General features: G+C 36.6%; 1 protein-coding gene across 1 annotated transcript; it reads right to left on the bottom strand.

The window, feature by feature from the left end:
• Positions 1–2,293: 2,293 nt before the first annotated feature.
• On the bottom strand, positions 2,294–3,322 carry LOC141703173 (uncharacterized). Its single transcript, XM_074506770.1, has one exon. The coding sequence runs from the start codon at positions 3,320–3,322 to the stop codon at positions 2,294–2,296; it is 1,029 nt and encodes a 342-aa protein (XP_074362871.1).
• Between the last annotated feature and the right edge of the window lie 14,789 nt (positions 3,323–18,111).

The following is an 18,111-nucleotide window of genomic DNA, read 5'->3' as shown; positions in this document are numbered from 1 at the left end:
ATATAAAGGAGTCATAAGTCCTCGAATGAATATTCAAATAATATTCAGATAAATAAATAAAAGAGTCATAAGCCCTCGAATAATATTCGAAATAATATTCAAGTATAAAATAGAGTTTAAAGTTATCGAATAAATCTTATTCGATTAATAGTTTGGAAAACTATAACCATATATATATATAAATATATATATAAATAAATATCCAAATCCATATATATAAAATCTACTCGGGATCCTCGACTCCCGGTTTTAGAAAATATTTTCACCTTTGAGTCCCTATACTAAGGGTATATGCAAGATACAACTATCCTCTAGCATAGGTATTATCGAATAAACCAACAGATATATATCTCAAGAATATAAAACATGCATGCATATATACCATATCACATGCTACAATATATCGCAACATTTGCTAAATAGCAATCATGCAATATCACAAGATAATGTATATACATATATTTACATCACAACAACAGTATAACGGGTAGAATACTTGCCTGAGCGACTGGGGGTTACGAATGGCTCGGGACGAGTCTGGTAACCTATAAACAACAAGTAAGTTGGAATTAAACCAAAATCACTTGTAATTCTATACTTTAACTAACTTAGACTCTAACGCTTGTTTTGCGCTCACTGATTCGCTTAAGTCACTCGGGTACCCTCGGCTCCACCATTTTTAATAATTTAACCTTTACGAGTTTTAAAGCGATTCCTTCGCGAGTGACTTACCAACTGCCTAAAACACTTACCATAAATGTTTCATGCATTAATTAACCCTTTTTGGTCTTTAACCTACATTTCAAAGTAAGGCGAGGGAAAAAGTTTCGTTCGTGAAACGCCGTTACTTGAAACGGTCGTTTCTCCTAAACCGTAAATCGGAATCGAACGAACTACATATCAAAACGAAGCTCGTAACATGAGCTATCTAAACATGGCAGTGGTCACAATTTAGAAGGGGGTTCTCGGGTCCTAATGCTATGCACAAAAACAGTCCAAAGAAAATCGGACGTTACGACGGCTATGTTTACGCGATTTCCCATTTTTTAAACTATCCACAATCAACACAAACCATCCTCAAATCCAACACACAACAAACACCCATCCTTATCACATCATAACAATCCCAACCAATTCAATTTTAATCATTCATACATATGCTTAAACCTAACTTTAATCATACTTAAGTTTCTTTAAATCAAAACCACAAAATTACCATCTCATTTCACTACCATACCAAACCTCAAACTCTAATCATAACAATAAGATACCATAACATCCTACTCATCAAAATCACTTATAATATATATGAACCTAGGGTTTGAAATGGTATACCTTCCTTGGAGTGGTGGGTTGAGCTAGGAAGCCTTAATAAGCTTGGAGAAGCCTTAGGGAAGCTTGGATCTTCAAGAAAAACAAGAAAAGTTCAAGTTAAAAACTTGAAAACACTATTCATTGTCTTCTTCATTGATTAAATGAAGAAGTTAGAGAAAGAATTAATGGCTTAAACTCATGATATAGCCATAACTAAGCATAAAGATGGTTAGGGAATTTTCTTACCAATTAAGGATGCTTGGATCTTGATTTTGGAAATTTTTTTCTTTGAAAAAGGCAAAAAGCCGAGAGCTAATATGAAGAACAATGCCTTTGCTGATTTTTTTGATTTTTGATGAAATGATTTGCTAGTTGGTTGGCTTGGTTTTGTTTTTGATTTAGCAAATTACCACCTTGCCCTTGAATTTGTGTGGTCCTAAATCAACCACACCTCCTTCCTTCCATGTCATGCTTATGTCACCCTTATGATGTCATCCTCCCTTCCTTGTCTCCTTTCTATTGGTTGGATGACATCACTCCCATTAATCCCTTTGATTAACTTCCTAATCGTTTGCCTAATGACCGCTGATCTGTTGTACGGTTCGCTTAACTTTCGTTCTCGTTTATCGTTTGAAGGATCATACCCGGGATCTTATTACTTAGGTTCCCTTAACCTTTCTCAATACATTATATTCCTTTTTATGATCCTCTATTATAATCCTTTAATTTAAATCCTTTTTATTCTGTTACCTTATACTCAATTCTCTCCGTATCTTATGGATTTCCGGGAAAAACCAAAGTGTTCGGAATTGGATTCTGACGATCTTTACATACACTTATATACCACATAGAGTACTAATAATATCCCATAAGATCAATAACAGAACCCCTACATAGCGTGGCATGAAAAGTTTTCTCGTTCAGCAAAAACACTATTCATAAGGGTTTCAAAAATTCCCAAAAATTGGGGTTATTACAGTTACTGATTCCGAAGGAGTAGTATTGACATTATAGGCATGTGCAGCTTTGACTTGATGCTTAGGCTTAGGTTTAGGTTTACCATGAAGTCTGTGCCATGGGGGATAACCATGTACACAAAGCATTTGTCTCTTGAATGACTAGACATTTGACAGAAATCACATATTTCTGTATTCTCATATTTCTTGACAGTACTCTGTCTTCCAGATTTGAGACCTCCTCTTTGATTATCATAAGACTTATCATAAGCCTTAACAGAAAAAGCCACAGACTCAGTGACATTAGTATTAATCCCCAATTCCCTCTGATTTTCTTCCTGCATCAATAGACTGTAAGCAGCACTAAGAGATGGAATTAGTGTCATTAATAGGAGATGGCCTCTTATAGCTGTATATTGCTCACCAAGTCCCATAAGAAACTGTGACAACTTTGCACTTTTACTAAAATTGTCCAATTTAGCATTCACATTACAGGAGCACTTTCCACAATCACAACGTGGCACAGTTGAGATAGCATCTAATTCATCATGAAGAGACCTAAATTTGGTGAAATATGCAGAAATTGACAAATTTCCTTGACTCAAATAAGCCAGTTCATTTCTCAAATTAAACAGCTTAGGAACATTTGTCTGAGCAAATCGAATTGCAAAATCATCCCAGATGTCTTTAGCATTATTCATATACATAACACTTTGACGAATTTCAGGTGAAACAGTGTTCAGAATCCATGAAATAACAATATCATTGCAAAGAGACCAATGTAAAATCAGACTGGCATTAGTAGCAGTAGTTGCAGGTTTAGTATATGTGCCATCAACAAAACCTAGCTTTAGCTTAGATGAAAGCGCAATCTTCATAGATCTAAACCACTGATTATAGTTTTGCTCAATTAAAGTGACAGTAACGAGAATTAAACCTGGATGATCAGATGGATGCAAGAAATACGGATGATTTGTATCAAAAGTGAGAGAAGTAACCAGTGAAGATGCGTTTCCAGTTGCAGCATTTAGATATGAAGGAGACGCCGCCATTGATGACAGTTATGAGCTTCGGAGATTATGAATTAGAGTAGTAAAACAGATCTATTGAAATAGAGAAAGATAATGAATGTGTATGTAGATGTATGTAGCAGTGGAATAGTATATACTATTGGTATCTATGGCTCTGATACCATGACAGCTCCATTAATGGAGAACTTAACCAAGCTTATGAAGCAAACAACATTTCTGTATTGAAGAAGAAGAAGAGTATATTACATTTACTTAGCTTGTAAGCTAAGCCTGTTCATTCTATTTATACAGAATGGATAAGAAGAGAATTGTAACAAACTAATTGCCAGCTCATCTAACTAACATTCCTTCTAGAATATTGCAGCTCTATTGTGTTGACTTGCTATGCTGACTTTCTATATTAGTTACATCACTTGTCCAAAGCGTTCTTCTAAATCAATCTAAATTTCGCGTGTAATGTCCATAAACAGAATGTTAGATGCAATCTGAGGCTCCAAAGCTGAGATTATCCAACCGATTATCATACTATTACAACGGCACCAAAACTTGTAATCAGGATCAGTGGATCCAGGTGTAGGTAGCGTTCCATCAATGAAACAAAGCTTAGTCTTAACTAGGGGTGTAAACAAGACAAACTGTTCGTGAGCTACTCGAGCTCGGCTGATAAAAAATTCGAATTCGGCTCGAAATTAATCGAGCCGAGCTCGAGCTCGAACTTTTCTAATTTTTAACCGAGCCGAGCTCGAACTTCAAATTATTCGAATCTACAAATTGCTTATGAAATATATCAAGTCTCAATGTATAATGTACAGATTTCTATCTATTCTACCAGATGAATACTCAATAGTATTTTTACATATCTTTAGAGGAAAAGAGAGTGTCAAGATGTAATGTGTGTGTATTAGTATGTGTAATCTGTTATGTTCCAACTAACTCAATAGTATTCTGAAGGAGAATGATCAACATTTTAAGTGAACCTTGATTGGTTGTAAACATCAGGGATAATATAATTGACGAGTACTTAAACATGCTATTTATATGATGACATCCTACGTCAAAAATTTTATTGTCTTATTTTCATATTTGAATTTTTGGTACTGGTACCAATAAATGTCGTGTCTCTAAAAATATTTGTACAAATCATTTGTAAAAGATATTGTATCGCATTTAAAAACATAATTTTTTTAGGGTAAAATCATTTGATACTTTGATGATAAATTTTTTTAAACACTTTCAACCCACAAATGCTACTTGTTTGCCTATTTATACTAATTATAATAATCAGAATGTGGTATAATTTCATTCAACGGTTATTGACTTATTTTGATTATTTAATAATAAAAATATATAATAATAGACACTAATAAACTAATAAATTGCTAATATATTAGACATAGTCTCGTGGTAAACTGCGACCCAACTAATCCCGCTAAATTATGACCACACCACAATTCCTTACTAATTATTTTATTATTTTTATTATAAATTTAAAGTTATTATATACTCATATAAATATATTAAAAGTATTGTAAAATTAAATAAATAAACTTAAAAAAATATTTAAATATTAATGAGAACATATGTATCGCACGATATTTAATCTAGTTTATCTAAAAATCCAAAATTATGCATATTCTCACAAATATCACTACATTAAAAATAAGTCAAGTAATGCCTAAATTTTGGATATACAGATTTTTTAGGAAATGATTATGCTAAATATTTTTCATAATTTTAATGAAAAATTAGTTAACCGCGTAGCCTGGTTAGTTGTAGTATACAGGGGCTACTTCAGTTGTCCTAAATAATCCTAATTGTTGTAATTACATCATTTCATTTTTATTTAATTTCTTACTTCTCCACTGACCTAAACTTCTTATCTGTAACTCGTAATTTCCTTATTTCTCTAATCCTAACTCATGTACGACTTGAGCAATAATTGCTTCAAAAACCCAAGACAGGTTTCGATGATGCACTTGTTGTGTTTGATAAAATGCTCCATATTAAGCCTCGGCTTCCGCCTTCCAGTTATTAACTTTAAACCACTGCTTCCTGTTATTAACTTTAACCAACTCCAACGGCTACCCGCCCTCTTTAAAATAGTAAATTATAAGATGCGGCTAATATATGCACTCATTTTTTAAATTCACAAAAGGGTGGCCGAATTTTCTTACTGCCATTGAAAAACGCGTCTCCCGTCAAATGTAGCCTAACGACTCTAACGGAGCAAAGGATATTTTTGGATTTTTATATTTTTATATATATTCTTTTTATATATAATTATTATCATCTTCTTTATCTTTTTTTTCCTCCTGTGTTTTATCATCTTCTTCTTCAATCTTACTAATGAACACTATTGCCTTTTATCTCACTCTTGTCTTTTATCTCTCATCTTACTGGTAAAATTTAATAATTCTATAAACACATAATTCTCTAAAATAGAGACAAGGACCGTAGTCATCATATCTAATTATCGAGATTAAACCGAAAGCGGAAGCGTACCTGAATCCATAAGGCGATAATCGTAACGGTATCTGAATTCGTATAGTGTCCTTGATTATTGTATTCCTCAACCAATTACTCCTTAGGGTTTCTCAATGGCTCTCTCTGATGGGTAGAAGATAATCCGTTACGTGTACTTGTTATATTGGGGACTATAACCCTTTTTATATACCACCTAATTAAATCTCCCATTATAATTTAATTGGGTCTGGTATTAGGTATCCACTTATTAGGTACATACAATAAATTAAAATCTAATTGGATTTCTTATTTGATCACTTAATTTAACCCAATATAATAAATAGCACATATAATTGATATATTTATATGTAACCCATAAAATAATAATAATTATTAAAAATAATAATAACAATCTCCCACTTGGGCTTCATATGAATCCAGAATCAATTATACAAAACTTTAGGGCGCAACTTTATGCTATTTATCGTCCTTAGATTTTACCAAAACAATTCGGTCCGTCTACTATATATGTATGAGATTGTGGTGGCATTCGTCACAAACTTTACGTGACTAAACCTTCCAGGGTCACCACACAAATACATTCAACGACATGAATCAATGCATGGATAAGTGGCATGGAAATTACATGTAATGTGATCTATATAATGTCTATTTCCAACTAGTCCTTAGGCATTCTCTAACGAGATTGATTCCAATTTTCTCAACTCAATGTTAAACCACAATAAGAAAATTGAACAAAAGTAGAGTGACATTTAATAAAATTTCATCAACTGTATTCTACAGAACATAAACAACTCAATGTTTATTACATAAAAAACCAAAATACAAACTCCCACTAAACCAAAGTATCACATAAGGTAACAACCATATGAGCAGTATGCTCGTGAAAGACCTTAGGTGTTAACGCCTTAGTGAGCGGATCCGCAATCATGAAGTTAGTGCCAATGTGTTCTATCGAAATCTGTCCACTCTGAATCTTTTCTTTAATAACTAGGAACTTAATATCTATATGTTTTGCATCTGTAGTGCTCCTATTTTTGTTTGAATACTCCACTGCTGATTTATTATCACAAAATATCTTTAATGGTCTTTCAACACCATCAAGGATACGCAAACTAGTGACAAAGTTTCGCAGCCATAAAGCTTGATTGGATGCCACAAAACATGCTATATATTCTGCAGCCATGGTGGATGAAGCTATGAGCGTCTGTTTGGCAGACCTCCATGAAATCGCTCCACCAGCCAGTAGATAAACATAGCCCGAAGTAGATTTTCTTTCATCTTTGTATCCTCCAAAGTCAGAATCTGAATATCCAATAATTTCTAGATGATCTGATTTCCTGTATGTGAGCATATAGTCTTTTGTTTTCTTCAAATACCGTAAGACTCATTTCACTGCTTTCCATTGTTCCATTCCCGGATTACTCAAATATCTTCCCAACATTCCAACAATGAATGCTATGTCAGGACGAGTACAAACTTGAGCATACATTAGGCTTCCCACTGCCGATGCATATGGTATCCTTTGTATTTCCCTTATCTCAAGTTCATTCTTGAAACACTGTTTGAGACTAAATTTGTCTCCCTTAGACATGGGTGTATCCATTGGTGCACAATCTTTCATGCCATACCTTTCCAGAATCTTTTCGATATAGCTCTTTTGTGACAATCCAAGAACACCTCGAAAGCGATCTCGATGTATCTGAATTCCTAATACAATAGAGGCGTTACCAAGATCCTTCATCTCAAATTGATTAGTGAGAAATTTCTTGGTATCGTGCAATAAGCCTATATCATTAGTAGCAAGTAAGATGTCATCAACGTATAAGAGAAGAAAGATAAATTTGCTCCCACTGAACTTGTGATATACACAATGTTCCACCAAGTTCACTTCGAAACCATATGATGTGATTACATGATGAAATTTATGATACCATTCACGAGAAGCCTGCCTGAGACCATAAATGGACTTCTTTAATTTGCAAACCACAGTCTTTAGATCTCCAATGACAAAGTTTTCTGGTTGCACCATATAAATTATCTCGTCAATATTTCCATTGAGAAACGCCGTCTTTACGTCCATCTAATGTAGCTCTAGATCATAATGAGCCACAAGTGCCATAAAAATTCTAAATGAGTCTTTCTTGGAAAACGGAGAGAAAGTCTCATTGTAGTCGATACCTTTCTTTTGAGTGAATCCTTTAGCGACTAGATGAGCCTTATATCTTTCGATGTTACCACTCGAATCCCTTTTGGTTTTAAATACCCATTTGCAACCAATAGGTTTTGAGCCTTTAGGCAACTCGACAAGATCCCAAACGTCATTGTCTTTCATAGATTACATCGCTTCATTCATAGCATCAATCCACTTTTGAGAGTTAGGACTCTGCATGGCTTGTTGAAGATTTACAGGATCATCTTCCCCAATGCCAATTCCATCTTCATGTTCTTGTATAAAAACAACATAATCATCTGGAATTGCGCTCTTTCGCTCTCTAGTAGATCTCCTTAGTGGCACTTCTTGTGATTCATGAGGTTGTTGAGTTTGCTCAATTGGTTCCTCATGGGGAATTTCAGTGTTGTCTTGAACCGGAGGGCCTTGAACAATGATAGGTATCATAATCTGATCATTGTTCTCGGCAGAATCATAAATAGGATCATGACTATCTTCTTCAAAGACAATACTTTTACCTATATCTTCCCTCCCAAAATCAACATCCTCAAAAAATCTTGCATTATCAGTCTCAAAGAAGGATCTAGTAGTGGGATCATAAAATTTAAATTCGCGAGTGCGTTCCTTATACCCAACAAAATAGCAACTGACCGACCTAGAGTCCATTTTCTTTTCATTCGGCCTATATGGCCTTGCCTCAGCTGGACAACCCCAAACATGTAAATGCTTAATACTAAGTGTATACTTACTCCAAAGTTTGTAAGGAGTTTCGACCACTGCTTTAGTTGGAACCCGGTTAAGGATATAAATTGCAGTCTTTAGTGCATCTCCCCAAAATGATTCAGGCAAGGAATAATGATTTATCATACTTCTCACCATATCTTTAAGAGTACGGTTTCACCTCTCAGCAACACCATTCATATTTGGTTTTCCTGGCATAGTGTACTGAGGGACAAGTCCACACTCCTTTAGGAAGTTAGCAAAGGGTCCTAGATGTTGCTCACCTGATCCATCATATCTACCATAGTATTCACCACCACGATCAGATCTGACAGCTTTAATACTAATGTTTAGTTGAAGTTCAACTTTAGCTTTATACTCTTTAAACACGTCCAGAGCTTGTGACTTCTCATGTATCAAGTATAGTTAACCATACCTAGAGTAATCATCTATGAACGTGATAAAATACCGTTGACCGTTCCAAGAGGCCGTAGGGAATGGTCCACATATATCGGTATGAATCAGTTTCAAGACACTCGTAGCTCTATTGGCACCTAACTTTCTCGAATTTGTTTGTTTTCCCTTAATACATTCAACACAGACTTGAAAGTCAGTTAAATCTAAGGCATCAAGAATTCTATCATTCACAAGCCTCTGAATTCTCTGTATAGAGATATGACCTAATCGCTTGTGCCATAACATAGTAGAATTCTCAGTTAACTTACGCTTTGTACCTCTTGCACTTGAGTGCAAAATTTCATTATTAAAAACAACAGTATCAAGCATATAAAGATTACCAATTAAAGAACCAATGGAAACCACATTTGAATTTAAAGAGAAACATAATTTATTATTTTCAAAAGAACAAGTGTAGCCATATTTGTCAAAATAGGAAATAGAAAAAAGATTTCGTCTAAAAGACCGTGCAACAAATGTCTCAAATAAATCCCAATAAACACCAATTTTTAATAATAATCTAAATATTCCAACAGCTTCGACTGAAACTTTATTATCGTCGCCCACATAGATGAATCTTTTAGCATCAATTGGAGGTCGGCTCCATAGGCAACCCTGCATAGATACACTTATATGAGTAGTAGCACCAGAATCTACCCACCAAGTATCCTTAGGTATAGAAGCCAAATTAACTTTAGAACAAACAAAGACAGAAATCTTACCCTTCTTCACACGCCAAGCAGCATATTTGGAACACTCTTTCTTCATGTGTCCAGCCTTCTTACAAATATAGCAGGTTGTTCCCTTATCCTGCTTCTCTTGCAACTGATGCTTGGGTTTTCCACTTCCAATATCCGTACCTCTCTTTCTCTTCTTATCATGAGAGCTTGATGCCAAGTGAGCACTCTCAGTCTTCTCTCGCAAAACCCTCTCTTCCTCTTGCACACAGTGTGAAATGAGCTCATTAAGAGTCCATTTTTCCTTTTGAGTATTATAACTCACCACAAAGTGTCCGAACTGAGGAGGCAGAGAAATAAGAACCAAGTGAACAAGTAACTCATCCGAAAGTTCTAACTTGAGTTCCTTGAGTTTTCCAGCAAGATTAGACATCCCAATGATGTACTCCCTTATGTTCCCCTTTCCTTTATACTTCATGGTCATGAGTGTAACACCCCCAGATCCGGGGTCGGGGATCCGGATCGTCACGGTCTTTCTTTCCACAATATCACTTCACTTAATTAATAATAAATAACCTTATGTTGTGACCCCCCCATATTAACACACACCACAACCCGTTATAGTCTCAGAGATGAAATTGAAATAAGTACAAGTCTTTGAATCCACAATTTGAAAGTTATTACAACCCAAAATGATTACTTGATAATTTACAGTTAATTGCCATTATCTGTCACAAGTTATAATTATACATAATTTGATTCTCAAAAGTAGAGTGCCTGGTCTACCAATAGATCTACCTCTGCAGCTATAACAGCTACAACATCATCGGGAAGACCGCGGGACGCTTCCCACGCGCTTGCGCTGGGTCTGCTGGAGTCTGGCCATCTTTCCTAACTGTTGTTGTGTGATGAAGAAATAAAGCAAGAGTGAGCCTTACAGCTCGCAAGATAATATATAGTGATAACAATAATATAAGTATCTAAATGGATACTTACTAGAATCTTTTATCATGTGTAAGATAATTACTTACTAGATATAAGTAAAAACAAGGGATGAAGTTACCAAATACTTCACTACACTTATATCATTTATAAAGCTACTTGAACTACCACTGTTCAAAGTATAATGAGCTTTCAACAGTTCATCACATAGATGAGACTACCAGACAAGATTTGAATAGATTAAATCTTTGAAATATTATTAAAGGAAATGAAGTTATGATATACTTCATTAAGTTCTGATATATATATATATATATCCACATATACATCTTCTTTATACATTTCCTGAAAACCTCTGTCATGTAAAGTATGAACAGAATTGCAATATCCAATAAATTTGGAAAAGAAAAGAATTTTGGCATAAACCAGATATCTTGCTGATCAGGCAAAGATACCAATAAGTAACCTTTTCTACTAGTAGATGGACGAATTCCCCACTGGTCATCACCCTGGCCACAATAGGACCTTATGCTGGACTGCCACTCAGCCACTTTTGTATTTGATGGACTCCCACTGAGCCACTTACACTATCATGGACGCCCACTGAGCCCATGTTGCTTATGCCGACTCAATAGATGGACTTACTTCCCGAACGTTGGGTAAGTAATCAATTCATTTACCAAAACTGCAACCTTGTTGCGAATATAAAATACACCATAGAGCCGGATCCCTCCGGTTTTGAGCGAGTATTTAAATCCCCTTTTTAAAGGAAGATCTTAAATATAAAAATGAGTTTTGGGATCCGCTCTAACTTTTAAAAATCATTTTGAAGACTCGAAAACACTTTAAAGAGTGTTTGGAGTAATGCTGATTTAATGAAGTAAATCAGTCCCAATATTTTTAGAAAATGTCTGAATATTATTATTCAAATAATATTCTCATAAAGATAATCCTTATAAAAATAATCGAAGTAGAAGTATTAAAACTTATACTTGAAACTAGTATTAAATAACCAAAGATATACTTATTCGAAAGTACTATCTTTATTTGAATAATCGAAAATAAGTTTGATTATTGACACCTTATTCTTTAATAAAATAAAGAATATATTTAAATAATAAGCGGAGTCATAATACCTCAATGAATATTATAAATAATATTCATTAAATAAAATAACGGAGTCATACATCCTCAAATGAATATTCAATTAATAATCATTAATAATATAACTAAGTCATAAGCCCTCGAATGAATATTCGAAATAATATTCAATAATAAAATAAAGTTATCGAATAAACCTTATTCGATTAATAGTTTTGAAACTATAACCATATATATATATATAAATATATATATATATAAATCTACTCGGGATCCTCGACTCCGGTTTTAGAAAATATTTTCATCTTTTGGGTCCCTATAATAAGGGTATATGCAAATTACCGCTATCCTCTAGCATAGGTATTATCAACTGAACCAACAGATATATATATGGCAAGAATACGAAACAGGCATGCATATGTACCATATAACATGCTACAATATATCGCAAGAATTTGCTATAACAAATATGCATTTAACGCAAGATCATGCATATACACAAATACATCACAACAACAGTTATAACGGGTAGAAAACTTGCCTGAGCGACTTGGGGTGATAAAAGGCTCGGGACGAGTCTGGTAACCTATAAACAACAAGTAAGTTGGAATTAAACCAAAGTCACTTTTAAATCTATACTTTAACTAACTTAGACTCTAACGCTTGTTTTGCGCTTATTGATTCTCTTAAGTCACTCGGGTACCCTCGGCTCCACCATTTTTAATAATTTAGTCTTTACGAGTTTTAAGGTGATTCCTTCGCGAGTGTCTTACCAACTGCCTAACACACTTACCATAAATGTTTCATACATTAATTAACCCTTTTTGGTCTTTAACCTATGTTTCAAAGTAAGGCGAGGGGAAAAGTTTCGTTCGTGAAACGCCGTTACTTGAAACGGTCGTTTCTCCTAAACCGTGCATCGGAATCGAACGAACTACATATCAAAACGAAGCTCGTAACACGAGCTATGTAGAAATGGCAATGGTCATAATCTAGCAGGGGGTTCTCGGGTCCTAATGTTATGCACAAAACAGTCTAAAGAAAATCGGACGTTACGACGGCTATGTTTACGCGATTTCCCAATTTTAAACCATTCAAACCAACCACAATTCAACCTCAAATCAATCACTCAACCAACATCCATCCTTATCACATCATAACAGCCCCAATCAATTCAATTCCAACATTTATACTTATGCCTAAGCTTAACTTTAACTATACTTAAGTTCTTTTAATCAAAACAACAAGATTTACCATTCCATTTCAATACCACTTCAACCCAAACTCTAAACCACAAACATTAAGCTACAATATCACCATAATAATCAAAATCATCTTATTAAACATAGGAATCTAGGGTTTGGAGATGATATACCTTCCTTGAAGTGGTGGGAGGAGCTAGGAAGCCTTAAGAAGCTTTGAGAAGTCTTAGGAATGCTTGGATCTTAAAGGAAAACAAAAAAAATTTCAAGTTAAAAACTTGAAAACACTATTCATTGTCTTCTTCATTGATTTAATGAAGAAGATTGAGAAAGAATGATGGCTTAAAACTCATGATATAGCCCTAACTATGCATAAGGATGATTAGGGAATTAACTCACCAATTTAGGAAGCTTGGATCTTTGATTTTGAAATTTCTTGCCTTTAGAATGTCAAAAAGCCGAGAGCAAATGAAGAGCAATGCCTTGGTTTCTTTTTGATTTTGATGAAGAATGAATTATTTGGCTTGGTTGATTTGGTTTTGTTTTGTTTTTGGTTAATTACCAATTTAACCTTGATTTTGTGTGGTTAAAAATCCACCACATCTCCTTCCTTCCCATGTCATGCCTATGTCATGTTATGATGTCATCTTTCCCTCCTTGTCCTCTTCTCATTGGTTGGGTGACATCACTCTCTTTAATTCCTTAATTACTTCCTAATTGTTTGCCTAATGACCGCTGATCTGTTATACGGTTCGCTTAACTTTCGTTTTCGTTTATCATTTGAAGGATCATACCCGGGATCTTATTACTTAGGTTCCCATAACCTTTCTCAATACATTATATTCCTTTTTATGATCCTCTATTATAATCCTTTAATTTAAATCGTTTTTATCCTGTTACCTTATACTCAATTCTCTCCGTATCTAGTGTATTTCCGGGAAAAAATCACAGAATATCCATATAGAGTACTAATAAAATCTCAGAATATCCATAATAGAACCCCTACATAGTGTGGCATGAAAAGTTCTCTCATTCAGCAAAAACACTATTCACAAGGGTTACAAAAAAGTTGAAATTTTTGGGGGTTATTACAGTCTCCCCTCCTTAAAAGGGATTTCGCCCCGGAATCAAACAGAAAACAAATGGGGGTACTTTTCTAGCATTGTACTCTCTAGTTCCCAAGTCGATTCTTCTATATTATGATTCTGCCATAGTACTCTGACTAGCTTGATCACTTTGTTCCGAAGCACCTGCTCCTTCTTATCTATAATCCTTACTGGCTTCTCCACGTAAGTTAGATCTGGCTGCATATCCACCTGCTCGTACTCCACTATGTGTCTGGCATCCCGATGATACTTCCTTAGCATTGACACATGGAACACATTATGAACTTGTTGCAAGTTAGGGGATAAGGCTAGCTCGTAAGCTAACTTTCCAATCCATCTTAATATCTCAAAAGGTCCAATGTATCTTGGGCTTAGTTTTCCTTTCCTTCCGAACCTCATTAATCCCTTCCAAGGGGATACCTTTAGCAGTACTAAGTCCCCTACTTCATATTCCTTGTCCTTTCGGGCTAGGTCTGCGTATTTCTTCTGTCTGTCTTGGGCTGCTACAAGTCGCCCTCTGATAAGATCCACTATATCTTTGGTCCTTTGGACCACTTCGGGTCTGAGCATCTTCCGCTCCCCCACTTCATCCCAGTATAAGGGAGATCGACACCTTCTTCCGTACAGGGCCTCATAAGGTGGCATTCCGATGCTAGCATGAAAGCTATTGTTATATGAAAACTCAATCAACGGCAAGTGATCATCCCAACTCCCTTTAAAGTCTATTGCACAGACTCTCAACATATCCTTTAGTGTTTGGATGGTCCTTTCACTCTGCCCATCCGTCTGGGGATGGTACGTGGTACTCATATTTAACTTGGTCCCCGCACATTCCTGAAAGCTCCCCCAAAATCTGGAGTTGAACCTGGGGTCTCGGTCTGAAATAATGGACGTTGGGACTCCATGTCGCGTCACTATTTCCTTAAGGTAAATGTCCGCCAGTCTATCGACTGTATATCTCTCATTGATAGGAATGAAATGAGCTGACTTTGTCAGTCGGTCTATAATTACCCAAATGGCGTCGTGATTGGCTTTCGTCCTTGGCAAGCCTACAACAAAATCCATCGCTATCTGTTTCCATTTCCATTCGGGAATCTCCAGGGGTCGTAAGAGTCCACTGGGTCTCTGGTGCTCTGCTTTTACCCTTTGGCAAGTCAAACATTTGTTTACCCATTCTGCTACGTCCCTCTTCATGTTGGGCCACCAGTAATATTCCTTCAAATCCCTATACATCTTGGTACTTCCCGGGTGAATGGAATACCTTGAACTATGGCTTTCATCCAAAATCTCATCTTTAAGCTCTTGAACATTCGAACCCAAATCCGGTAGGAGTACCTCATTATCCCTTTATCATCTTTCTCAGTATGGATCTCCTCTCCAGTCATTGACTCTCTGCCTTCATTCATTATTTTCTCCTGGCACAATCTGATCTTTTCCAATAACTCTGGCTGCATTGAGATCTCAAAAAGCTTTTCAGTTCCGGTTCCGGTTACCTTTACTTCTATTTCCATTCTCTCAAAATCCCTTATCAATTCTTCCGAAGTCGTTATCATTCTGAGTCTTTCCTTTCTACTAAGGGCATCAGCCACCACATTGGCTTTCCCTGGATGATAGAGAATGTCACAATCATAGTCCTTGATTAGTTCTAACCATCTCCTCTGGCGCATGTTGAGCTCTTTCTGCGTAAATATGTACTTAAGGTTTTTATGGTCTGTGAAAATCTCGCACTTCTCTCTATACAAGTAGTGCCTCCAAATTTTTAAGGCAAATACTATTGCCGCGAGCTCAAGGTCATGAGTAGGATATCTAACCTCGGATTCCTTCAATTGTCTCGACGCATACGTAATTACTTTACCGTGCTGCATAAGCACACATCCTAATCCTTTGTGCGACGCGTCACTATATATCACAAAATCTCCTTTTCCGTCCGGCAATGCCAACACCGGAGCCGTTATCAACCTTTTCTTTAATTCCTGAAAACTGTTCTCGCATTTCTCCGTCCATTCAAACTTCTCTGTCTTACGAGTAAGTCGGGTCAAAGGGGCTGCGATCTTCGCAAGGTCCTGTACAAATCTACGATAGTAGCCGGCCAATCCTATGAAACTCCTTACCTCTGTGGGTGTTTTTGGCCTTTCCCAATTTGAGACCGCCTCTATCTTGGAGGGGTCGACCAATACTCCTTCTTTATTGATCACATGTCCTAAAAACTGTACTTCATTCCGCCAGAACTCACACTTCGAGAATTTGGCATACAACTGCTCCTCTCTGAGTATTCCTAGAGCTATCCTCAAATGCTCTGCATGTTCTGTCTCAGTCCTTGAGTAGATCAAAATATCATCGATAAAAACTATCACACATTTGTCCAAGTACTTCTTAAATACTCTATTCATTAAATCCATGAAAGTCGCTAGGGCATTGGTTAATCCAAAGGACATTACCAAGAACTCATAATGCCCATATCTGGTACGGAACGCTGTCTTGGAAATATCTTCAGGTTTAATCTTTAGTTGGTGATATCCAGTTCTCAGGTCGATCTTGGAAAAATAAACAGCATCCTTTAGCTGGTCGAACAGATCGTCTATTCTAGGTAATGGGTACCTGTTCTTTATGGTTAGCTTGTTCAACTCTCGATAGTCGATGCACAGCCTCATGCTCCCATCTTTCTTCTTAACAAATAAAACTGGTGCTCCCCATGGAGACACACTGGGTCTTATCATACCCTTATCCAAGAGTTCCTGCAATTGGATAGCTAATTCCTTCATTTCTAACGGGGCTAACCGGTAAGGTGCTTTTGAAACTGGCGCCGTCCCTGGGGCCAACTCAATAGCAAATTCAATCACTCTATCGGGTGGTAATCCCGGAAGGTCTTGTGGGAATACATCTTCAAATTCATTGACTACTGGAATATCTTGTAAGTTGGGCACCTCCTTCTGCGTGTCCACCACATAGGCTAGGTAGGCCTCATTTCCTTTTCGTAGCATCCTTCTGGCCTGGGCCATAGTCAAAAATTTTTGCGTCTGCCTCTTTCCTCTAAATATAACTTCTTTCTTCCCTGGGATATTTAGCTTAACTTTCTTCCCTTTATAGTCTATCTGAGCATCATTGCTAGATAGCCAGTCCATTCCCAAAATTACATCAAACTCCCCTAATTTAAAAGGAATCAGATCAACACTAAAAGATTGCTCCCCTATGCCTATCTCACAGGCGGGGTGAATCTGGTTAACAGGAATAATTTCATGATTGGCTATTTCTACTTGTAAGGGTTCTATCAAGGGTTCAGCCTTAAGTCTTAACTTACGCGCAAGGTCCTTTGATATAAAAGATTTAGTTGCTCCCGAATCAAATAAAACGTTTGCACTGACTGAATTTAGAGAAAGGGTACCTGCTATCACATCTGAATCTTTCATAGCATCCTGGACTGTCATGTTGAAAGTCCTTGCAGTAGGTGGCTTATTAGAAGCAACCCTGCTTGCTCCCGAAGCTGCTGGTTTGTTCATTGGGCATTCCCTCTTCCAATGACCTGGGCGTCCACACTGATGACAAGTGGTGGTTGGAATGACGGCAGGGGTTAATGATGGGCACTTAGTTGAATAGTGACCTTCCCGACCGCACTTAAAGCAGGTTACTGGCTTTCCTTTACACTCCCCAGTGTGATTCCTTCCACATATATTACAGGCTGGCAATGGGGGTCGAGACTGGTTGGGATAGGACATTCTTGACTTCTGGCCGCCCTGGCTCACACTCACACTCATTGGCCGCTTAAACCCAGTGTTCCTTCCTGGTAGGGACACTGCTCCTCGATTAAATCTAGTTGGGAAGCTCCTTCCTGCGAAACCTCCACCCATGCTCATACTTTTCCTCTTTATTCCTTTCTTCTCTCTTTCTTCTGCATCTGTTCACTTCCGACTTCTACAATCGTTGCCTTTTGCACCAGAGTGGCATAGTCCGT

This window comes from Apium graveolens, unplaced genomic scaffold (genome assembly GCF_009905375.1).
Source record: "Apium graveolens cultivar Ventura unplaced genomic scaffold, ASM990537v1 ctg6306, whole genome shotgun sequence".
Taxonomy (NCBI): domain Eukaryota; kingdom Viridiplantae; phylum Streptophyta; class Magnoliopsida; order Apiales; family Apiaceae; genus Apium; species Apium graveolens.
Note: the sequence above shows the minus strand (reverse complement) of the source record. Positions and strands in the feature narration are given on the sequence as shown.